Source organism: Bubalus kerabau, chromosome 8 (assembly GCF_029407905.1).
Source record: "Bubalus kerabau isolate K-KA32 ecotype Philippines breed swamp buffalo chromosome 8, PCC_UOA_SB_1v2, whole genome shotgun sequence".
In the NCBI taxonomy this organism is placed as follows: Eukaryota; Metazoa; Chordata; class Mammalia; order Artiodactyla; family Bovidae; genus Bubalus; species Bubalus kerabau.
In genome coordinates, this window is record NC_073631.1 from 47,649,174 (window position 1) to 47,673,862 (window position 24,689).

The 24,689-nt window shown below is 39.9% G+C and overlaps 1 protein-coding gene across 1 annotated transcript in view; it reads right to left on the reverse strand.

Moving 5' to 3' along the window:
- Positions 1–24,689, reverse strand: part of RELN (reelin) — a 553,687-nt gene that overhangs the window by 43,710 nt on the left and 485,288 nt on the right. The window contains exons 43-46 of the mRNA XM_055590184.1: positions 22,297–22,444; positions 19,811–20,069; positions 18,701–18,950; positions 14,613–14,781 (exon numbers count right to left, since the gene is read on the reverse strand). Of these exons, the coding sequence (XP_055446159.1) occupies positions 14,613–14,781; positions 18,701–18,950; positions 19,811–20,069; positions 22,297–22,444 (826 nt within the window). The remainder of the gene's footprint in view (positions 1–14,612; positions 14,782–18,700; positions 18,951–19,810; positions 20,070–22,296; positions 22,445–24,689) is intronic.

The window sequence follows — 24,689 nt, forward strand, 5'->3', positions numbered from 1 at the left end:
ATCTGTCAAGGGGCGTTTAGTTTGCTTCCGTGTCTTGGTTATTGTAATAGTGCTACAATGGGGTGTGTGTATCTTTCTGAGTTGGAGTCTTCATCTTTTCCAGATATATGCCCAGAAGTAGAATAGCTGGATGATATGGTATCTCTATTTTTAGCTTTTTAAGGCATCTCCAAACTGTTTTCCATAGTGGCTGTACCAATTTACATTCCTACTAAGAGTGTAAGAGGGCTCCCTTATCTCTACACCCTCTTCAGTATTTATAATTTGTAGACATGATGATGGACATTTTGACTAGCCCATCACCTTTTATCATAGCTCTTCTCACCTTTTATTAAAAGTGCCTTACTTATGCATTATTTCCTCTGTTGTTTTCCTTATTTATCAGTTTATTGTTGGTGACGCCTATAGATGGGGCTTCATGCACACTTATTGAGAGAATGTTAAACTGGTAGCAATAAAGGTGGCCAGGAAAATTTGAATAGAAGAAGTCTTGAGAGTGGATGGGCAGGAGCTGGGGGTCAGTGGTGGAGGGGACAGTGATTTGATGACTGCTAAAACAAAGGTCCATCTAGTCAAGGCTATGGTTTTTCCAGTAGTCATGTATGGATGTGAGAGTTGGACTGTGAAGAAAGTTGAGCGCCAAAGAATTGATGCTTTTGAACTGTGGTGTTGGAGGAGACTGTTGAGAGTCCCTTGGACTGCAAGGAGATCCAACCAGTCCTTTCTAAAGGAGATCAGTCCTGGGTGTTCATTGGAAGGACTGATGCTAAAGCTGAAACTCCAATACTTTGGCCACCTCATGCAAAGAATTGACTCATTGGAAAAGACTCTGATGCTGGGAGGGATTGGGGGCAGGAGGAGAAGGGGACGACAGAGGATGAGATGGCTGGATGGCATCACTGACTCGATGGACGTGAGTTTGAGTGAACTCCGGAAGTTGGTGATGGACAGGGAGGCCTGGCGTACTGCAATTTATGGGGTCACAAAGAGTCGGACACGACTGAGCGACTGAACTGAACTGAACTGAAAGTGAGGGAGATCTTCCTAAGAGTTAGGAGATGGCAGAGCTGCGTAGCATGTGCTGGTTTTCTGATCACTCACTGGCTGTGCTGATCATAGTCCAGGTAGCCACTTAACAGACTTACAGAAGATTTATGAGCCAGATGTACTGTTTGGGTTGATAGCTTTCATGGGGACTTCTGATCATGACACTTTCAGTTTGTACAATTTTGCAGCATTCCACAGTAAAGGAAACAGTAGAATATTATGCATAGAATGTGTGAAAATCAGAGTTGTTCAATGAAAGTCAGATAAATAAGGGCTCTAATCTATATTCCCTGGTGGCTCAGACGGTAAAGTGTCTGCCTACAATGCAGGAGACTGGGGTTCAATCCTTGGGTTGGGAAGATCTCTTGGAGAAGGAAATGGCAACCCACTCCAGTATTCTTGCCTGGAAAATCCCATGGATGGAGGAGCCTGGTAGACTACAGTCCATGGGGTCACAAAGAGTCGGACACGACTGAGCGACTTCACTTTCACTTTAATTTATATTCCGGTCCTAGTAAATTCTATGCTCATGGTGAGTAACTTAATACATGTAAAAAGGGGGTTAAATTAGATGATTTTATAGGCCCCCCATCTCAAATGTAATGATTTTATATTCTTGGAAATAACTGTATCTGCCCCGTAAAATGGGCACATACACTGTCCAATATAGTCTTATAAGAAAAGGCAACACTTTCACTAAGGGATGAATTGGAAGGTAAGTCGAAAATGAAAGTCTGAAAGTTGAACTTCCAGAACTTCTTACTGTCTTGTCACAGCTTCACTATGTAAAGGGGCCAAATCACTTAGGTTTACATGCTGACACTTCCCTGTCTGTAAAACTAGGAAAATGCTACTTTCCACCTCACAATGGTGTTGTGAACTTTAATTAGTTCATGTTTATCAAGACTTTAAAGTGTCTTGGTGAAGTCCCTTGGCAGGTGTCATTATTTATCCTGAAGCTTCTTATAATGATAGCCACCATCGGCTGCTGCTCCTGGAGTTGTGGGGAAAATGGCCCCAGAGCAGATTTCCCCTTTTTCCACATCATTGAAAGGCCTCTCCTTGCATCTTCTCTGAATTTATATCATTTCCTCTCCATTTACATCACATAGTAAGTGCTCCATAAGTGTTGCATAATAATTAAACATCCATTGCTAAGCAGGTAAAATGTTATTGTCAATAGTATGGTTTCCATCATTGCTCTTCCAAGGAAACTTTTCCCACACTGTCTACACACCTTTTAATGAATTTTGATATTTACTTCAGGGTCTTTTATATCTGTTCTTTTCTTCAAAATGGCTATGTCTGCTTATGAAGTCCTGATGAGACTTCACCATCATCATGAAAAAAAGTTCTTTGATAGAAACAATACATAATTTTTAATAAGCTTTTTCACTCTTCCCTGATGTTTTCTTTACTCTTAGAGATACATAAAATATTTAAGACTAGAAAATATAGCCAATCTTCCAATTCTACTAATGATGATGTTAAAGCCCAGTGCCCTAAGTCATACTGACTTACTCACAAAACAGAGACAAGGCAAGGATCTATTGGTTCATTATTACTCTGTATTCTTAATAAGCAAACCCTTCAAAACTCTATCTCAACCTGTACAAAATAATCTTATTCCTACCATTATCCCTAAAATAGAACAGTTTTTTATTTGTGGACAGCTGTGCCTGCCTATTGCTGCTGTATATACACACAAGTCTATCCTGATTTCTGCTATTCAATGTCAGAGTTGAAACCTTTGGCACTCTGAGATTGAGTTAGAGGCTCTACAGTGTCTGTCTTATTTCAAAATGTGTCCCATATTTGCCTTGCTTGTCAAGATCTTTTCTTTCTATTGGGCATAAAATTTCCTCCATGACTCTACTTCTCTGTGTTAGACAAAAGTGGAGAAAACTCCAAAGAAGATACATAAATGGCCGATAAATGCATGAAAAGATGCAAAACATTAGTCATCGAGTGCTCAGGAGCTTAAGTCATGTCCAACTCTTTGCAACCCTATGGACTGTAGCCCTCCAGGTTCCTCTGTCCATGGGGATTCTCCAGGCAAGAATACTGGAGTGGGTGGCCATGCCCTCCTCCAGGGGATCTTCCCCACTCAGGGAATAAACTGGTGTGTCTCTTAAGTCTCCTGCATTGGCAGCTGGGTTCTTTACCACTAGTGTCACCTGCCAAATGCAAATTCAAACCACAGTTAGATATAACTTTCTGAAGCTTATATCTCATGCCTCCTTTCTAGAGCCTACTTGTATCTGTAGGTCATGGGCTGTGATGGTTCAGTTGAGGCAGAGCTGAGCCGACCCATGCCTCTTCCCAGGTGTACACCTATGAGTGGATTTACTAGTTCATGTGGTAACTCTCTATTCTATATTTTGAGTTGAACAGTCATCATCCTATGATGACTGTGATAAAAAGATGGAAGTAACAAGTGTTGGCAAGGATGTGAAGAAATGTGAACCCTCATATGCTCCTCCTAGATGCTGTGGGAAAACAGGTCATCAGTTTCTCAAAATATGGAATACAGAGTTATCATATGATCTAGTAATTCCACTCATAGGTGTACACCTGGGAAGAAGCAATGGTCAGCTCAACTCAGCCTCAACTGAACCATCACAGCCCACAACCAACAGGTACAAGTAGGCTCTAGAAAGGAGGCATGAACTTTGGTAAGAGGTGTGTGAATGAATTACCTGTGAAGGGCTCTAAAGGTGTGCGTCATGTCACAGGGTGCACAAAGACTCTGCTCTGGGGGAGACTCTGATGAAAAAGACACTGAACTATGAACAAAAGAAGGAAGTCAAGCACACGTTGGAATGGAAAGGAGAGGATGACTTTTAGAAACTGTCTTGTAAGATTGTCTCATCTCACAGGTGTGAGGACTGCCAGTCAAGGAGGGAGTATACTATACTATATTATACTATAAGCATGTGTGAGTGCCAAGTCACCTCAGTTGTGTCCAACTGTTTGTGCTCCTATGGACTGTAGCCCACCAGGCTCCTCTGTCCATGGGATTTCTCAAGCAAGAATACTAGAGTTGGTTGCCATTTCCTCCTCCAGGGGATCTTCCCCACCCAGGGATTGAACCCGTGTCTCCTGCAGCTCCTAAACTGGCAGGTGGATTCTTTATCACTGAGCCACCTAGGGATCCTGGACCATCCTTCAGATATGAGAAAGTTCCTACAACTTACAAAATAACTTCATGGAGAATGACATACATTTGTTAAAACAATTAAAACCCATATATAGCATACATACAGAGCATATAGCCATACAGCATAGAGCCAAACCTCAGATTCTCAGATGGAACTTTGGCAGCAAATCTCACAAGTGATAAAGCTTAGAGGGAATTCAAAATTTTTGGAAGTAGCTTTGCTCTCTGTAGTAGTGGAATGGAAATAGATATAATTTGTCTTAACCTAATGCCCAATGAAACCACAATCACAGAAAACTAATCAATCTAATCACATGGACCACAGCCTTGTCTAATTCAATGAAACTAAGCCATGCTGTATAGGGCCACCCAAGACGGACGGGTCTTGGTGGAGAGTTCTGACAAAACGTGGCCCACTAAAGAAGGGAATGGCAAACCACTTCAGTATTTTTGCCTTGAGAACCCCATGAACAGTATGAAAAGGTAAAAAGATAGGACACTGAAAGATGAACTCCTCAGGTCAGTAGGTGCCCAATATGCTACTGGAGATCAGTGCAGAAATAACTCCAGAAAGAATGAAGAGACAGAGCCAAAGCAAAAACAACACCCAGTTGTAGATGTGACCGGTGATAGAAACAAGGTCCGATGCTGTAAAGAGCAATATTGCATAGGAACCTGGAATGTTAGGTCCATGAATCAAGGCAAATTGGAAGTGGTCAAACAGGAGACGGCAAGAGTGAACATCAACATTTTAGGAATCAGCTAACTAAAATGGCCTGGAATGGGTGAATTTAACTCAGATGACCATTATACCTACTACTGTGGGCAAGAATCTCTGAGAAGAAATGGACTAGCCATCATAGTCAACTAAAGAGTCCGAAATGCAGTACTTGGATGCAATCTCAAAAATGACAGAATGATCTCTGTTTGTTTCCAAGGCAAACCATGCAATATCACAGTAATCCAAGTCTATGCCCCAACCAGTAATGCTGAAGAAGCTGAACAGTTCTACGAAGACCTACAAGACCTTTTAGAACTAACACCCAAAAATATGTCCTTTTCATTATAGGGGACTGGAATGTAAAAGTAGGAAGTCAAGAAACACCTGGAGTAACAGGCAAATTTGGCCTTGGAGTACAGAATGAAGCAGGTCAAAGGCTAAAAGAGTTTTGCTAAGAGAACGCACTGGTCATAGAAAACACCCTCTTCCAACAACACAAGAGAGGACTCTACACATGGACATCACCAGATGGCCAACACCAAAATCAGTGATTATATTCTTTGCAGCCAAAGATGGAGAAGCTCTATACAGTCAGCAAAAACAAGACCAGGAGCTGACTGTGGCTGAGATCATGAACTCCTCATTGCCAAATTCAGACTTAAATAGAAGAAAGTAGGGAAAATCACTAGACCATTCAGGTATGACCTAAATCAAATCCCTTACGATTATACAGTGGAAGTGAGAAATAGATTTAAGGGACTAGATCTGATAGACAGAGTGCCTGATGAACTAAGGACGGAGGTTCATGACATTGTACAGGAGATAGGGATCAAGACCGTCCCCAAGAAAAAGAAATGCAAAAAAGCATAATGGTTGTCTGAGGAGGCCTTACAAATAGCTGTGAAAAGAAGAGAAGGGAAAAGCAAAGGAGAAAAGGAAAGATATATCCATCTGAATGCAGAGTTCCAAAGAATAGCAAGGAGAGATAAGAAAGTCCTCCTCAGTGATCAGTGCAAAGAAATAGAGGAAAACAAAGAATGGGAAAGACTAGAGATGTCAAGAAAATCAGAGATACCAAGGGAATATTTCATGCAAAGATGTCCTCGATAAAGGACAGAAATGGTATGGACCTAACAGAAGCAGAAGATATTAAGAAGAGGTGACAAGAATACACAGAAGAACTGTACAAAAAAGATCTTCACAACAAAGATATTCACAATGGTGTGATCACTCACCTAGAGCCAGACATCCTGCAATGTGAAGTCAAGTGGGCCTTAGGAAGCATCACTACGAACAAATTTAGTGTAGGTGATGGAATTACAATTGAGCTATTTCAAATCCTAAAAGATGATGCTGTGAAAGTGCTGCACTCAATATGCCAGCAAATTTGGAAAACTCAGCAGCGGCCACAGGACTGGAAAAGGTCAGTTTTCATTCCAATCCCAAAGAAAGGCAATGCCAAAGAATGCTCAAATTACCACACAATTGCACTCATCTCACATACTAGTAAAAAATGCTCAAAATTCTCCAAGCCAGGCTTCAGCAACACGTGAACCGTGAACTTTCAGATGTTCAGGCTGATTTTAGAAAAGGCAGAGGAACCAGAGATCAAGTTCCCAACATCTGTTGGATCACTGAAAAAGCAAGAAAATTCCAGAAAAACATTTATTTCTGCTTTATTGACTATGCTGAAGCCTTTGACTGTGTGGATCACAATAAACTATGGAAAATTCTGAAAGAGATGGGAATACCAGACCACCTGACCTGCCTCTTGAGAAACCTGTATGTAGGTCAGGAAGCAACAGTTGGAACTGGACATGGAACAACAGATTGGTTCCAAATAGGAAAAGGAGTATGTCAAGGCTGTATATTGTCACCCTGCTTATTTAACTTTTATGCAGAGTGCATCATGAGAAACGCTGGGCTGGATGAAGCCTGAGCTGGAATAAAGATTGCCAGGAGAAATATCAATAACCTCAGATATGCAGATAATACCACCCTTATGGCGGAAAGTGAAGAAGAACTAAAGAGCCTCTTGATGAAAGTGAAAGAGGAGAGTGAAAAAGTTTGCTTAAAGGTCAACATTCAGAAAACGAAGATCATGGCATCTGGTCCCATCACTTCACAGGAAATAGATGAGGAAACAATGGAAACAGTGACAGACTTTATTTTTGGGGGACTCCAAAATCACTGCAGATGGTGACTGCAGCCATGAAATTAAAAGATGCTTACTCCTTGAAAGGAAAGTTATGACCAACCTAGATAGCATATTAAAAAGCAGAGAAATTATTTTGCCAACAAAGTTTTGTCTACTCAAGGCTATGGTTTTGCCAGAAGTCATGAATGGATGTGAGAGTTGGACTATAGAGAAAGCTGAGCACCGAAGAATTGATGCTTTTGAACTGTGGTGTTGGAGAAGACTCTTGAGCATCCCTTGGACTGCAAGGATGTCCAACCAGTCCATCCTAAAGGAGATTAGTTCTGGGTGTTCATTGGAAGGACTGATGTTGAAGCTGAAACTCCAATACTCTTGGCTACCTGATGCAAAAAGCTGACTCATTTGAAAAGACCCTGATTTTGGGAAAGATTGAAGGCAGGAGGAGAAGGGGACAACAGAGGATGAGATGGCTGGATGGCAATGCTGACTCAATGGACATGAGTTTGGGTAAACTCCGGGAGTTGGTGATGGACCGGGAGGCCTGGCGTGCTGCAGTTGATGGGGTCGCAATGAGTCGGAGACGACTGAGTGACTGAACTGAATGCCCACATATATGTTAATATATTCTGTATGTGAAAAATTAAGAGTACCATGGTTTATACAAGGCAAAATTGTTTTATGTTTTGTAGCCCTGAGGCACTAGCATAAATATGGTAAATTTACACCAGCGATATTCAAAGCATCAAAATGATGTATGAGAAGATAGACATGTAAGAGAAGTCTAAAACTTCCTCAACTTGATTGAAACATTTAAACAAGATGTTCCCTAATATAAATACTTGCCAAAAGTCCTTCAAAAGATACTGGTAAGTTACAAATAAAGATGGAGAGAAATAGAGTATCAGAGAAAGTTTAATCTATTTAAAAAAATGAACTTGTGATTTCCTTGAATATTTCATGATGAACCCAATAAACATCATGCTTAGTTATGACTTTCTTAGAATAAGATATTTTCATTACAGATACAGTAGGTGGGAATGCCACTGAAAAATACGTCTCCTCTTTAAATCGTAAGACCAGAAACTATAAAACTCCTAGAGGAGAACATAGGTAAAACACTCTCCGACATACATCACAGCAGGATCCTCTATGACCCACCTCCCAGAATATTGGAAATAAAAGCAAAAATAAACAAATGGGACCTAATTAACCTTAAAAGCTTCTGCACATCAAAGGAAACTATTAGCAAGGTGGAAAGGCAGCCTTCAGAATGGGAGAAAATAATAGCAAATGAAGCAACTGACAAACAACTAATCTCAAAAATATACAAGCAACTCCTACAGCTCAACTCCAGAAAAATAAATGACCCAATCAAAAAATGGGCCAAAGAACTAAATAGACATTTCTCCAAAGAAGACATACAAATGGCTAACAAACACATGAAAAGATGCTCAACATCACTCATTATCAGAGAAATGCAAATCAAAACCACTATACCATTTCACACCAGTCAGAATGGCTGCAATCCAAAAGTCTACAAGCAATAAATGCTGGAGAGGGTGCGGAGAAAAAGGATCCCTCTTTCACTGTTGGTGGGAATGCAAACTAGTACAGCCACTATGGAGAACAGTGTGGAGATTCCTTAAAAAACTGAAAATAGAACTGCCTTATGATCCAGCAATCCCACTGCTGGGCATACACACTGAGGAAACCAGAAGGGAAAGAGACACGTGTACCCCAATGTTCATCGCAGCACTGTTTATAATAGCCAGGACATGGAAGCAACCTAGATGTCCATCAGCAGATGAATGGATAAGAAAGCTGTGGTACATATACACAATGGAGTACTATTCAGCCATTAAAAAGAACACATTTGAATCAGTTCTAATGAGGTAGATGAAACTGGAGCCTATTATACAGAGTGAAGTAAGCCAGAAAGAAAAACACCAATACAGAGACAAAAGAGACACTGATGTATAGAACAGTCTTATGGACTCTGTGGGAGAGGGAGAGGGTGGGAAGATTTGGGAGAATGGCATTGAAACATGTGTAATATCATGTATGAAACGAGTTGCCAGTCCAGGTTCAATGCACGATACTGGATGCTTGGGGCTGGTGCACTGGGACGACCCAGAGGGATGGAATGGGGAGGGAGGAGGGAGGAGGGTTCAGGATGGGGAACACATGTATACCCGTGGCAGATTCGTTTTGATGTTTGGCAAAACTAATACAGTGTTTCAGGTTTAAAAATAAAAACAAAAAACAAAAAAAAAACTCAACATTCAGAAAACTAAAAAAAAAAAAGAAAAATACGTCTCCTCTTTAAATGTGTTTACCTGCAAAAAGTATAGTCTCCTCCAACCCTATTCCACCACTCCAATCCTTCCACAGTCTTTTTGCCCCTTCTTGAGCTTATCACCATTGCTTTAATCTTCCGGCACACATTAAGAATATTCCATGCTGTGACTAAAACCACCTGGCTTCCAAAGTGTAATAGTTAATCTTTAAAGACAGTAGTATCAGTCAGGTCATTAGGGCCAGTAGAAGGGAATGGATTATATTCAAACTGTGACTTTAAATAGCCAAGTCACACCTGAGCCTTCCTGTGGCAGCTCCCCTTCCCCGACTTTCTAGGTGGATTTAGGTTACCTGCCCTTCCATCGACTCACCCTGGTTCTCAGATGACATTTCAAGAACCTATGATGCCACTTGAGCTACCTGTTATTTTTAGGTCTGGGGTTACTAAAGAGGAGCAGGCAGATTCAGATTAGGGGATACAAAATTGATTTCAGCATCTTCCTACTTTTTCAGTCTTTCTCAAAACTCCTGGCATCCTCGCTGCCTATCTCTTCTAGGACCATACTCATAGGCAAGCAAGAAAGATGCAGTGCTAATACAGTTAGTACGATAGGTTAAGCCCATGGGCTCTGTCACCAGACAAGCTGTATTAATTTCCAGTATCTCACTGAAACTATTCTTTTGAAGGTCACTGACTATGTCCTTATTGGAAAACTCTAGTAAACTTATTGTGAAACTTGCTTCTTAACTCACTGTAGCATTTGTCACTGACGATTGTCTCTTCCTACTTGATATTCTAGTCTCACTTGGCTTTTGGATACCATGTTCTTCTTATTCTGCTATTAAATTTAGGGATCTTTTCTTTTTAAATACTCTCCTCTGGAGAGCTGCTGCAGTTTTACAGCATTTCCTATGACCTCTGTGCTCATGTCTCCAAGGTTTATTATCTTCCCTTGGGCTCCAGTCTTCATAGCCCTGTCAAAAGGATATTTCCATCACATTTAATTCAGCATCATTTGATTAAATCTGCCATATTGCCCTTTTTGGAATCAGCTTTAGCTCACTCCTCTCTTTTTCTCACCATTTTCACAGGCTTCAAACTTTAGAGTCATCTTTTGATGTGTGCAATGAAGAAGTTAATGACTGAGTTTTACCAATTCTTTCTTTGAAATGCCCTGTAATATCTGCTTCATCACTCTCATGTTAACTGTAGCCAGACTCTTGTTATCATGCACCATCATTATCACAATGCCTTTGTCTTTCTCTTACTTGAGTCTCTCTATTTTCCCATTTTTTTTTCCTTGGGAATAATTTCAGCTCAGAACTCACCATGGTTCATTTTCCCCACAAGTCTAAACTCTTTGCCTTGCTTTGCATGTGTGCTAAGTTGCATCTGACTCTGTGTGACCCTATGGACTGTAGCCCGCCAGGCTTCCTGTCCATGGGATTCTCCAGATACGAGTACTGGAGTGGGTTGCCATGCCAGGCAATCTTCCAGGGGTTGATCTTCCAGGGGATATTCTGGTGTCTCTTATGTACCCTACATTGGCAGGTGGGTTCTTTACCACTAGAGCCACCCAGGAAGCCCCTTGCCTCGCTTTAGTGCTTACTGTAAGTTAACCCAACTTGACTAACAAATAATGTCCCACAGCTTTAGATATGAGCTCCCTCTTTAATCAGCAACCTCTGTGCTTATCCCAGGCTCACATGGTCATGCTCTTCCCCTAATTTAGGGAGTGCTTTTCCTTACCCTCCTAAATCCTAGCCATTCTTTGAGGCCAGAGCCCATCTTTTCTACAAAATCCTCTCTAATGCTGGCATTTAACACTGTCTCTCAATACTCAATATCTATAGCATTTTCAGACCATTCCTCAGTGAAGCTTTAAATTATATTTGGTATGTATTAGTTTTAAGCTATTTGTTTTCCCATAATCAGGTTGTAAGCTCCTCCAGGGCAGTATCTTAAGGCAGTGTCTTACTATTACTATGAGCTCATTTTGTTAAGCTAAATGAGAAAGACTTCTCAGTCTGACTGAAGTCTGGTAATAAACCCGAGATATGGTTAACACATGTGATTATGTGGTTAACTCATAAAAGGAAAAATGACTTCAGTTCAGTTCAGTTCAGTTCAGTCGCTCAGTTGTGTCCGACTCTTTGCTACCGCATGAATCACAGCACACCACGCCTCCCTGTCCATCACCAACTCCCGGAGTTCACCCAGACTCAAGTCCATCGAGTCAGTGATGCCATCCAGCCATCTCATTCTCTGTTGTCCCCTTCTCCTCCTGCCCCCAATCCCTCCCAGCATCAGAGTCTTTTCCAATGAGTCAACTCTTTGCATGAGATGGTTAAAGTATTGGAGTTTCAGCTTTAGCATCATTCCTTCCAAAGAAATCCCAGGGCTGATCTCCTTCAGAATGGATTGGTTGGATCTCCTTGCAGTCCAAGGGACTCTCAACAGTCTCCTCCAACACCACAGTTCAGAAGCATCAATTCTTTGGTGCTCAGCTTTCTTCACAGTCCAACTCTCACATCCATACATGACCACTGGAAAAACCATAGCCTTGACTAGACGGACCTTTGTTGGCAAAGTGATGTCTCTGCTTTTGAATATGCTATCTAGGTTGGTCATAACTTTTCTTCCAAGGAGTAAAAATGACTTACATTTCAGTAAATGTTTACAATGTCCCAAACATTACCATGTACATTTATGAGCTTTTTATATGGTAAAAAATCTTCATTTTTCAGATGAGGAAACTGAAACTTAGGGACATGAAATGACTTACTTAGAAGCTCACAGGGCTGAAAAGTGGAAGCCCTCCACTAAACCACAATGCTTTTCAGTCTTTTTTTCTTTTTCTTCCTTTCATGAAGATCTAACTTTATCAGTGTATATGGGGAGGATTAGAGACTATGATCCAGAGAAGGCAATGGCACCCTACTCCAGTACTCTTGCCTGGAAAATCCCATGGATGGAGGAGCCTGGTAGGCTGTAGTCCATGGGGTCGCTAGAAGTCCAACAGTGTTGCCATTTCCTTCTCCAATGCATGAAAGTGAAAAGTGAAAGTGAAGTCGCTCAGTCATGTCTGACTCTTAGCGACCCCATGGACTGCAGCCTACCAGGCTCCTCCATCCATGGGATTTTCCAGGCAAGAATACTGGAGTGGGGTGCCATTGCCTTCTCCGAAAGTTCCTTGGGGCAGGGCTAAGTTCAGCCCCTCACAAAGATCTAGCTCATGATTAAATACTTTAAAAATACATGCTTAATGATTGACTTAATGAATGAATAATCACTACTGATGACTACCAGTCATTTCAGTTTGGCTAATGGTTTGATGTCAATTTGTGGACACCCAACCTCAGTTGACTCTTTCTACCACTATGTCAACAATAATGGTGTCCTAGATTTGTGGTCACATGATAAGTGAGTGAGCAAATCTACAGCTGGCACATTGTCACAGTCACTCTTAATCCCCACTTAAGCACGTGACTTTAAGTCATCAGCATCATGTCTGTTTATAGTGAAGAACTACAAACTAAAATCCTCAATTCTGTCCTGAAGGGCAACATACACATTGAATTCCCAGTACTGGGCAGATGTTGAGGCAGTTCAGCTCAAAATAAGAAAGCACCATATTTAAAAAGCAACTGTATGTAAGAGCCGATAAAGTACACTGACGAGCTTGAGACAAAGTGTTCTGAGTCTGGCTCTTGTTCTAATTGATCTTTGGCATAATGCAGAGCACGACCAGAAGGGGGTCTGGCTTGGGTTCCATCCATGCACATTTCTTTCTGAATTACCCAGAGGGCCTTATTATAAACCAGTGTTGTCTTTAAGACCACTGTACAACATGAGGTTGGAGGGTAATATAATAAACAAACTGCATATTTTCAATATGATAACAAGATGAAACGGTTGCTCATCAGATTTTTCAAATGTCATTTGAAAGGGTCAAAAATGTTATGAGTATGTGCAAGAGACAAAAGATAGATTAAAAGATGAGGATTAATCACTTTTACGTAAAAGACTCAAGGGTATAATGATGAGCTGCAGTTTATCTTAGAATGTCATTTATTTGCAAAATGCTACCAAGTAGCTGGGTAATAATTCACAGAATTCATAATGACTTAAAAGACTACTGCCTTAATGGAGTTTTTTTTTTTTTCTATTTTACTTATTAAGATTGCCTTAATAATTCATGCATGGCAATACCTTTAATGAGCAACTAAATCTCACGTATCTCATTTAAACTTGGCAACTCTGCTGACAGTTAATATAGTCTTGTACCCCTGAGCCAGCAATTGTAGAGGAGCCCTGGGCTGTTAGTAACCGAAACCATCCCATTTATGAAAATCCCAGGAAAACTTATGCCCTAGATGAATGGCTGAATTTTACGATCATTTGCTAGGAAGATTTATTCCTTCTTCATTTGTGGAAGGGAGAGAATGATAATGAGCCCAAACTATAACTCCTATTCCATGGACTGCTTTGGTTGCTTTGCTTCTTTCTTAAAGGCAGCAACTGATTATCTTTCTACTTAGATGGTGAAAAGAGAGAGAGGCATGTAACACTATCCCACCAGGTAAGGTGAATGCTCTGCTTTTCTCCAACACGAAAGCGAATATACAGATAGTTTAGACAACTTTTCTACCAGCATCTACCACTCAGTTTTATAAGATACTGTCATTTCTTAAAGACACAAGGAAGAAGCATTCACAATTGTTTTTCACATAAAAGAATGCTCCGGGTGATAATTCTCCAGATACTGCTCACAACAAAATTTCAAAAGTAAACAGTAATTTTAGTACACATTTGTGTGCTACATCCATTTAATATACCACTCACTGCTATATTTACAGTAGTCTAACTGACAGAAAATAGACTCCATTTAAATCCATTAAGACTTGTTCTTGGCATAATGAACTTGTTCTTGGCATAATAAATTAGAGAAGCTTACTGATCTGGCCATTGTTTTCTTTCATATACCATTTGAAAAATACACTAGAGATAAAAGTCAGTAAAGACCTGGATTTGGGGAAAACGCAGAACAATGTCACCATAAAAACTGATTTCTTTTTTACTTATTTACAGCACTTTAAAAAATTCATGCATGGCAAGCATCATCAACATGTAACAAAATCTCATATAACATTTAATCTTGCTGTTCTGAAATTCGACATGAAAATTATATCACATTTGGGTTCACTACATGCAGAAACATTCATACCTGGTGTAAGGCGGGAGAGGCACAGTGATTCTGGTCCACTTGTTGAAAGTATCTGACACCAGGATGCGCTGCAGGTGATAACGACTGCATTCAACATTGGTAGGCAAACAGTCCCTTATCAATGGATGCCAGGACAATCCAAGATCTATAGAGTATTCCAATTCAATAGCTGCAACAGAAGGCATTATTCTGGTTAGAAATACATGTCTGATGACCCAGGAACCATGATTACTTATGTTATCATATGTTTTAATTTATTGTTTTATATACAGTTAAAGCAATCATAGTAACAGTTAAAATTGATATGTTTATTATTTAATCTAATAGTTATGGCACATATGTTATACAAATATATAAATTAGATATCACTTACATATTATAATAACTATAGTATATTTTGTCTGTTTATTTAAAGGTCAACATACAAATATAGAACATAGCAATTATATGTTACAATGGTTCCTTTTAAAATAGTTTTAAAAAATTGAGCAGACTTCTCAAAATTTAACCATTCTATAGGGATCCTGACCAACTTATGCCAAATTTTCTCTTGATTAGGAGAAACTCCTAAGAAATTGAAAAATCTCTTTTATACTCTTATATAGTCTTGCTTTGTTGTGTTATGGAATATACTGGGAAATCAGAGAAGTAAAAGAAGTAGCTGAAAGTCATGAAATTCATGCCCAAATGGGCAATCAGGCTGTGGGTCTACGGAACGAGATTTTTTTCCTTTCTCTTCCTCCAAAACATTCAACCTATACCCTATGTTTTATGTTTTCTCTCTCTAGTCCCTTCTTGACATTATAAACTACTTCAGTCCACACCTCCCTATTGAAATTGCCTTCTCTAAGACCATGATTCTCAGTCTCCGTTGCACAATGAAATCACCTGGGTACATTTAGAAAGTACCAATGTCAGAGTCCCATCTGCAGAGATTGGGATTTCACTCTTGTGGGGCAGGCCAAGATGTTGGAAGCTTTAAAGTTCCCTGGGGGCACTTTCCTGTGCAGCCAGCGTGGTACCACTCACTGCTCTAAGGCTCCTGGTGGCCTTTTTAGTTAAATACAATGGCTCGTCTCACTATTCATTGTTCCTGTCCTCCCTTCAGCACTGGACATTATTGATGGCTCCCTGATTCTTGAAATGTCCCTTTCTTTTGCAAGACATTATTCTGAATATTCTGTCTTATTTCCTTCTGACTTCTCTGCTAACTAGCCCAGCTATGGGCATCTTTCCAGCCTCCATCTCTGGCCTTCTATTCTACACATACCCTCCTTGGGCTTCAACTATTATTTCTGTGCCCAAATATCCCAATTTGGCATCTCAAAGTTGGTTTTATTCATTCAGCAAATTTGTTCAGCCTGGCATTGTGCTGGATGCTGGCATAGTGTGATGAACAGTACAAAGTTCCTGTTTTCTACATTGTAAGCCCTCCACATTAAAGGATATCTCTACCTCAAACTATTTGCACCAAACTAAATAAAAACTCATTTTCTCTCATAAATAACATCTCTTCTTTATTTATTTGAAATTGGAGGATAATTGCTTTACAATATTGTGTTAGTTTTTGCCACACATCAACATGAATCAGGAATAGGTATACATGTAAACATCTCTTCTTAACTACCAAATTCTCTCAGTGACAATGCTCCTGCATTAGTTTTCTGGGTTTAAAATTTAGAAATTATTTTAGAAAATTTACTTCTTTCTTCTTTACCCTTTATGTTCAATATGTCACCTGGCTTTGAGGTCTGCTGCTGCTTTCCTTTTGGTCTTCAGTGTATCATACTAGTTTTATCTCTTCTATTTGTGTTCATGGCAAGTAGTGCAAGTTTTCAATACCTCCTACAGAGATATCCACCAATACTTCTTTGCCAGGATTCTTCTTTACCCACCTTCATTGGTTCATGGGCTAATCTCCTTAAAATCCACCATACTACTCCCCTGCACTCATGCCCTCTTATTCATGACTTTGTCAAGCACAAATTCCTATGCTTGCCTTTTAATGCCCTTCTTAATTTGCTGCCAACAAAGATTAGCCACTTTCCTCTTTTATTTTTTTATTCAGTTCAATCTTTCTCAAGAAGTTGCCCTACTCCACAGTAGAAAATACACATGACTGGGCTTACATGGGCAGAGTCTCAGTCCTGGTTCCACTGCAGTCTGGATGGCCATGTCATAACTTATCTCTTTGGTTTCTCATTGATTGTGTCTACGGACAGTGGGTGGGTGTCTAGGACCCAAAAGTCCCTTTGTGTTTTCAAAATTAGCATTCTGTCCTCCTCCATTAGATGCAAATATTGTCTATTCAGGCTTGTCTGCTCATAGTATTCCCATGGACCAGGAGAACTCCCACATTATGCTATCAGACCAGCTTGGGGTATCTTCTTCTTCCTCACTCACCCTTCAAATTCACTCCAACTATCAATGCTCACTTGACACTTAGCTTCTTTGTGAAATTTCCCAAACTTCTAGGATTGGCCATCCGTTGGTTATCTCTCCCTTGGCTGAACTCTCATTACAGTTTTGCATTAGTACCACTCCATCAAGCACTTGATTTAGTCATTTATTGGACTTTAACTTTCTGAAGCATCCCCTCAACTGGACTGTGTGAAGACAGGCTATATACCTGATACTTTCTCAAGTTCCACTTCTACTGACTAGTTTATGCTGATTGATTGAGTCCAAGGTAGAAAGAGCACTTCTGAGCTTTTCCCTAAGATCTGTCCATTAAGTTCAGCCTAATGGAAATATGAAAAATCTGGATTTTGCAGGACCTTGGAAGTAACAAATTTCTCCAGATTTTAGGCCCCAAGAATCTAAAATAGAACAAGGTCCTTGTGAACATTCTAGTTTAGATCTCTTGGAAGAACAATGATACAGGGTGGTGAAAGACTAGGAAGTCCCCAGAATCTTGATGGATCTGCAAATTCCAGTGAAGTGTCCGATTATGCAATGATGGCAGCATTTATTGCTCCTAAGATAGGTCTGTGTATGTGTGTGTGTGTGTGTGTGTGTGTGTGTGTGTGTAAGGTATGTGTGTAGGTGTACAACCTAGAAGATGAAAACTAGTCACAGTCAGGGTGGTTTAGACTAAACTATGATCCACAATGGCAGAAAGTATTAGGCAAAATGGTAACAATAAAATTTCATGAATCCTGGGAGAATGGAAAGGAGACAATAACGGGACTAATCTAAAGCCCTATGATTTAAAACACATGTAAAACCCTCTGTGTGTAAATCCTACTGCTGACTCTGACATTCCTTATGTGATGACTCTTTTATTCTGTAATTATGATACCTAAAAATTCTGGATTTAGGAAGGAGAGGTTGGGATGTATGGAGAGAAAATGTAGAAAGAGTTAGTCGCTCAATCGTGTACAACTCCTTGCGACTCCAAGGACTATGGTGGCCCTCCAGGCTTCTCTGTCCATGGAATTCTCCAGGCAAGAATACTGGAGTGGGTTGCCATTCCCTTCTCCAGGAGATCTTCCTGACCCAGGGATCGAACCCAGGTCTCCTGCACTGCAGGTAGATTGTTTACTGTCTGAGCCACCAGGAGGAGAGAGTAACGAGGAAACTTACATTACCATATGTAAAATAGATCGCCAGTGGGAATTTGCTATATGACTCAGGGAACTCAAACTGCTGCTCTGTAACAACCTAGAGAGGTGGGATGTGGAGGGAGGTGGCAGGGAGGTTCAAGAGGGAGGGATATATGTATACTAATTCATGTTGGTGACTGCTTCATGTTGATGTTTGGCAGAAACCAATACAATTCTGTAAAACATTTATCTTTCAATTAAAAAATAAATAAATCTGGAGTTACAAAATGATACAAATCTTTGGGTATCACATATATAAAAGAAGTCTTCATGAACATATACTTAAAATAAGTTTACATTCTGAGGCTTTTTAAAACTCAAATTACCCACAACATTATTAAGAATGCAGTTGTGGTTGGACTGAAAGTGCACTTGTGTTTTACTTAGAGACTTCTTGGAGGTGTAGTTCAGTCCTTTGACTGTGGCAGTCACAGATGCCCATTTATACATGCTTGTTGCTCCACCTAGGAAGGCAACACTCACCATAACAAGAATCAGTGACTGAGCAGGAGGCAGCAAAGTCTATCTGTAGGAAGGAATCCTCATTCACAGCAATGTCCGTGGTGACCACATAACGGGTGCTGGCCTTTTCAATGAAGACAAGGGCATCACCTGTAGAGCCACACACAGGCATCTTGGTGCCTCCTGGGTGAAGCAGCCACTTCCTACTATCCAGAGTTGTGAAATCATCCTCCAAGACTGTATTGCCAGAAATATTTCCTCCAATGAGGATCTGAAATATATTTTTTAAAGAAAAACTTTTCAATTTGGTTTTGAGACATGAGAAAGTTCAGTCCTTTTTTTGTTTGTTTTTATCTGTCAGATTGCTCAGAACTGGCATTATTCAGCAAGCATAATGTTAGGGGGCCTTTCAGAATGCTCCTGTTTATGTGGTCTGCTTGCCCATCTGGCAAGAAGCTACAGAAACAAATTGAAAGACTGACAAAACCATTCACAGCCTTCATGGGCCAAATTGTGCCTTTGGAAACTACATGCACCCAAGCTGGGAACGCAAAATTTGGTTATACATGATTTTTCCAAGTAAAATTTCTATTTAAGAACAGTTGTACCCTAAGGCATTTCAGTTCCAATTCTTTGCAGGGATTCTACTGTTTTTTAACAGGTTCTTTGAGTTCTATTGGATATGCATTTTATTATGTACGAAGATCCTTTAGAACTGATCATAAGGATGTTAGGGAGATTTACTTATTTTTTTTCTTCAAAGGTTAGGAAAGAGGATATGGAAACTACTGTATGTGGCACAAATGCTAATTTGCACATTTTCCTTTTCAGAGAATTATAGCCTTGAATCACGGTTAATAAAGTCCCTCTAACCATATGGCAGAATCCTCTATGAGCAGGACCTGGGCCTTCTGTTGTGTCATTCATTTTTATAGGCTCAGGCATTTGAGGAACCAGAGAATGAAAGGAAGCTAAATGCCATATCTAATTTAGCAACATGCCTTTGGGTAAGTCACCCAACTTGTGGGTCCTGGACCTCCTCTACTGAGCGAGGGGTTGGCCTAACTGCTTTCTAAAGCCACATTCAGTGCAAATGACAAAATTATAGTAGTTAATCTTGAAGGGACCGACCTGGTCGATAACCCAGGGACTGTAGAAGTGCCCATTTTCAGATGGTTGCCACCAGCGGAGGCGAGTAGAAGCAGAACGGGCTTTCAGAGGTATCTCCAGGGCGATGTACCTGCCCACATTGCTGGAGTTGCTGAAAAGGAACTCTTGAAGGAGACTCCACGAGAGGCCACCATTGAGAGAATATTGTAGAAGCACAGGTTGGCTCCTGGGATCTGGAACACCTTTACCACATCCTAGTCGCATGAAGAACTGCACAAATCTGATACAAGTAAAATTTACTGTAGACAAGTACACAGGGTAATACGGGGAACTCACAGCTTTAATGAATACGATGATTTAATGAACATTCAAAGTAATTGTTCCAAAGTTTGATTTCCCTTTTAAATGTGAAAGGGAGTTAGTAAAATGTGAAGTCTGAAAAAGGCTACTCTGTATCCATATTGATATTTGGTATCCCTCCACCCCACCAACCACCAACAAGGGAGTGTCTGAGGGATTTGAGCATTTATCCTGCCCTCTGGCTATTCTTTAAGAAGATGGGAGCAGTCCAAAGGCTGTCCAAATTTGGGAGTGTGTATTGCTATCTATCTAAGATAAATCTGTATCCTTGTCTTTAGTATCTGAAACTGAAAGGATGCAATTAATATAGTTTATGTCATTTATCCACAAAATCATCCATTCCCATCTTTTACCAGTAGTTTTTCAGATCTCATATTATTGGTTTTGTGAGATACTTTTAAATTCACCAGTTGTAGCCCCTCTTTGTGAAAGGCCAGACATTTTTTGGAAGAGGTGTGTTAAGCTTGAGCCTCTTTTCTGCGTTTTGTGCCAGGAGCAGGGGAGCATGAGTGTGGGGTGGTGTGGATGGTGGGCAGTGCCAGCCTCTGACTCTTGCTGCATCTGGGACGGATGATACTGGTCATCGAAAGATGTGGCGGTCAGCCAGTGGCAGCCTTCCCAGCTGGCAGGGAGGTGGACAGAGTGGCAGCTGGGCTGCCAATGAAAACCAGCTCACATGTTATCTTTGGCAGGAGAGCTGTTGGTTCCTGGTCTGGCTGCTGTGCTAGCTGGTAATACAAAATACGTTTCCTATGTAACCCAATACACATACCCAATTATGAATGCATGTCAAACATATGAAATATATTGGGGCATATAATAAAAGTTATCAGTTCCATATATAAAATCATGCATTCTTCATGGGTTCCTCCCCTCCCCCATATCCACTATCAGGACATTCATTTACCTTATAACCCCGAGAAAACTGGGATTTTACATGGAGCATTTTGAGGTCAATATATGCAAATCCTACACAGCATGCTACTGAGATGAGATAAATAATAGAGTTTTTAACATTGGATTAATGAAAAAAATACATGGTTACTGCCTTGTAAAGCTTTTACCTATAAAAACAATAATTGTTTACAGAGAAACACTTTTAGTATATTGTCTACTTGTATTGGGAAAATGTTTATATTAATTTAGTTATAGATAAACCATGTAAGAATTATTTAGAAAAGCCTAATAATTTCTAAATTAGAGAATTCAGTTGCCAGTGATAATTCTTAGATAAAGAGCAGTAAATTAAACCATATGCATTAAAATAGAATGGGGATAAATAAAATCTGTAACTGTAAAATTATTCTTATAGATAGAATTATATTTTATATGAAGCATGATCAAACTTATAATTCAATAAATGAAAGAACTTAAGAGAAAGAGGAGGATATGTTAAAATATATTTTAAGATACTCTGAAATATTTCAAAAGATAGAACATGATTTCTTTATTCACTTGCAAATATAGGTCAGGGTTCCATTTTATACATTTTAAACTGTATTTTTTATTTTCCTGGCTAAGTTTTTGGCTCATCAAATGATCAAGGGATACACATCTTGACAGGACATAATCCTCGGAGCCAGTTTAAAATGTTTGCTTCTGAGTGACTGTGCTTAATTTAGAAAATGAGTGACTCGAATCTATGAGCAAATCATTGGAAAGAGATGCTTATAAACAACAAACCTACACTTTAGATGTTCTTAAATTGTTAATGGATATAAAATTAATGGTGAATAATCTGTGAGCACACTGAATTTCAATCATGCTTTCTCCTGAGCATGGTAAATAATTTCTACATAGACCAGGTGCTAATGAAAAGTAGTCTGTAGACGGTGGATAAAGAAGATTATGTTCTTAAGTTAAAACAAGGTAAACATTGTCATTTCCTGGTCACCACCTAGTAGGCCAGGTATTAGCCTCTTTCTGTTTAGCTCCGTTTCATTTCTGATCTAGTTATTGCATGATCTCTCTCAGTTTTAGAATGAAAATTGTGTAAACTGTGTTTTAATGGAGTCTTTGACAAGCCAGAAGCATAGCATTTCCAATGGGAGGCCTTGTCCTTGAGATCTCTGCTTCTTTTTGACTTGATTACATTCTGCTACTTTACATTACAAGGTAGTTCTTCAACAGCGTTTAAAAATGATTACCTAGCATGTGATAAATCCAGATCTCGTGTCATCAACATGCGTAAGCCATCTTCGTTGAAAAAGAGGTTGTTTCCACTGGAAAGGATTCCACACTTCCGAGATGGCTTTCCACCACTCATTAATAAGAATCTATCAGATTCTAGCTGACCTGAAAAGAATGGAAAATGTGGTTTACCTATGACCCCAAATATAGCCATATATTTTTAAAAAGAATATGCCAAATGCTTTGTGTAGTTTTAAAATATGAAGTCACAAATATTTAAGTCATAGATTTGGGGGTAAGAGGTCTTTTCAACATTTTAGCTTGTTTGAATTGTTTAACACTGGCTGTATAATTTAAGGGTCCACATGACAAAGGAAGGGGGCCTTTCCCTAGTATCTATGGTCCAGCCAAACTGTTCCTTCCGTTCTGCTCCTCTGCAAAAGCAGACACTGGCTGCTCAGAGTGCGTCAGTTCAGAATTAAAGAAGGGTAATGAGACCTTTCCACTGACTTCTTTACTGTGTCCTTGCTACTGAGAGGACAGTATCAGGCCAGTGTTATATAGTATTTTAAAAGCTACAGTTTTAATGTGAGAAATTTCAGTGTAATTTAATATTTCCTATTAAATAATGTCTTTTGAAACCAACTCACCAATCTCTTCAGTTATTGACCTTTTTCGATTGTGGTAAAAGGCATAATACATTAATTTTGCCATTTAACCATTTTAAAATGAATGATTCAATGGCATTTAGTACATTCATAATGTTGTGCAACCATCACTGCTAGCTAGCTCCAGAATTTTCATTACCCATAAAGGAGATCTTGTATCCAGTAAGCAACTGATCTCTATTTTCCCCTCACCCACCCTGGCAACCATTAATCTTCTTTCTGTTTCTACAGATTTGCCTGTTTTGAGTGCTTCATAAAAATATGACACGTGTTTGACGTCTTCTACTTAGCATAATGCTTTCAAGATTCATCTATACTGCAGCATTTATCAGTATTTCATTCCTTTTTATAACTATTATTCCACTGTATTTATATATCTAAACCTAATTTTAAAGTATACCTTGAAGCCATAGATACATTGTAAAACATTCACAGGCAGCTTGGGGGAAAAAAAATCAATCCCCTTTTTCTAACCTAGATATGGACTTCCCTGATGGCTCAGTGGTAAAGAATCCCTCTGCAACGTAGAAGATGTGGGTTTGATCCCTGGGGCGGGCAGAACCCCTGGGGAAGGAAACAGCAACCCACTCCAGTGTTCTTGCTTGGGAAATCCCATGGACAGAGGAGCCTGGCGGGCTCCAGTCTATAGGGTTGCAAAGAGTTGGACATGACTTAGTGACTAAATCACCGCCACCATTCTAACACAGATAGCTATCACATTTAAGACTTTCTCTTATGAGAACGTTTTCCCAATTTTATCAGAGCGCATATCTGATGCATATACAATTGTGAATAATTTCAATTATAGTACACATTTTTCTATGTTGTCATCCAAGATTAACTCTCTATATAGACATTTTCCAAAATTATCATTGATTAGAAAATAGCCTTATTTTTTCTTAACTACGGTCTTGTTCACTCTTACTGATTTTGTTTCAAAAATGGAATCCTATGAAGTTCAGAACTAAACAAAGGCATGGGTGGTTCCAAATGTAATGAAAAATAATGAAATATTAGGGTGAAACTTAGTAGCTCAGCTGGTAAAGTATCTGCCTGCAAGATAGGAGACCCTGGTTTGATTCCCGGGTCAGGAAGATCTATTGGAGAAGAGATAGGATACCCACTCCAGTACTCTGGCCTGGAGAATTCCATGGACTGTATAGTCCATAGGGTTGCAAGGAGTTGGACACGACTGAGTGACTTTCACTAATGATTACTTTTATATTACAAATTGTGTGTGTGTGTGTGTATGTGAATTGCTCAGTCGTGCCCAACTCTTTGTGACCCCATGGACTGTAGCCCTCAAGGCTCTTCTGCCTATGGGATTCTCCAGGCAAGAATACTGGAGTGGGTTGCCATTTCCTTCTCCAGGGAATCTTCTGGACTCAGAGATCAAACCAGAGTGTCCTGCATTACAGGCAGATTCTTTACTGTCTGAGCTACCAGGAAAGCCTGAAAGGCAGAGTGTACCACATGAGAAGACAATATAGTCAAGGATGAAATCCTGAGGAGCACATTTAAAAGCAAGGCTTTAAATAAGTTAAAAACAAACAAACAAAAAAAGCAAGGCTTCCCTGGTGGCTCAGATGGTAAAGAATCTGCCTGTAAGCAGGAGACCCGGGTTCAATCCCTGAGCTGGAAGATCCCCTGGAGAAGGGAATGGCTACCCACTCCAGTATTCTTGCCTGGAGAATTCTATGGACAGAGAAGCCTGGTGGGATACAGTCTATAAGGTCACAAAG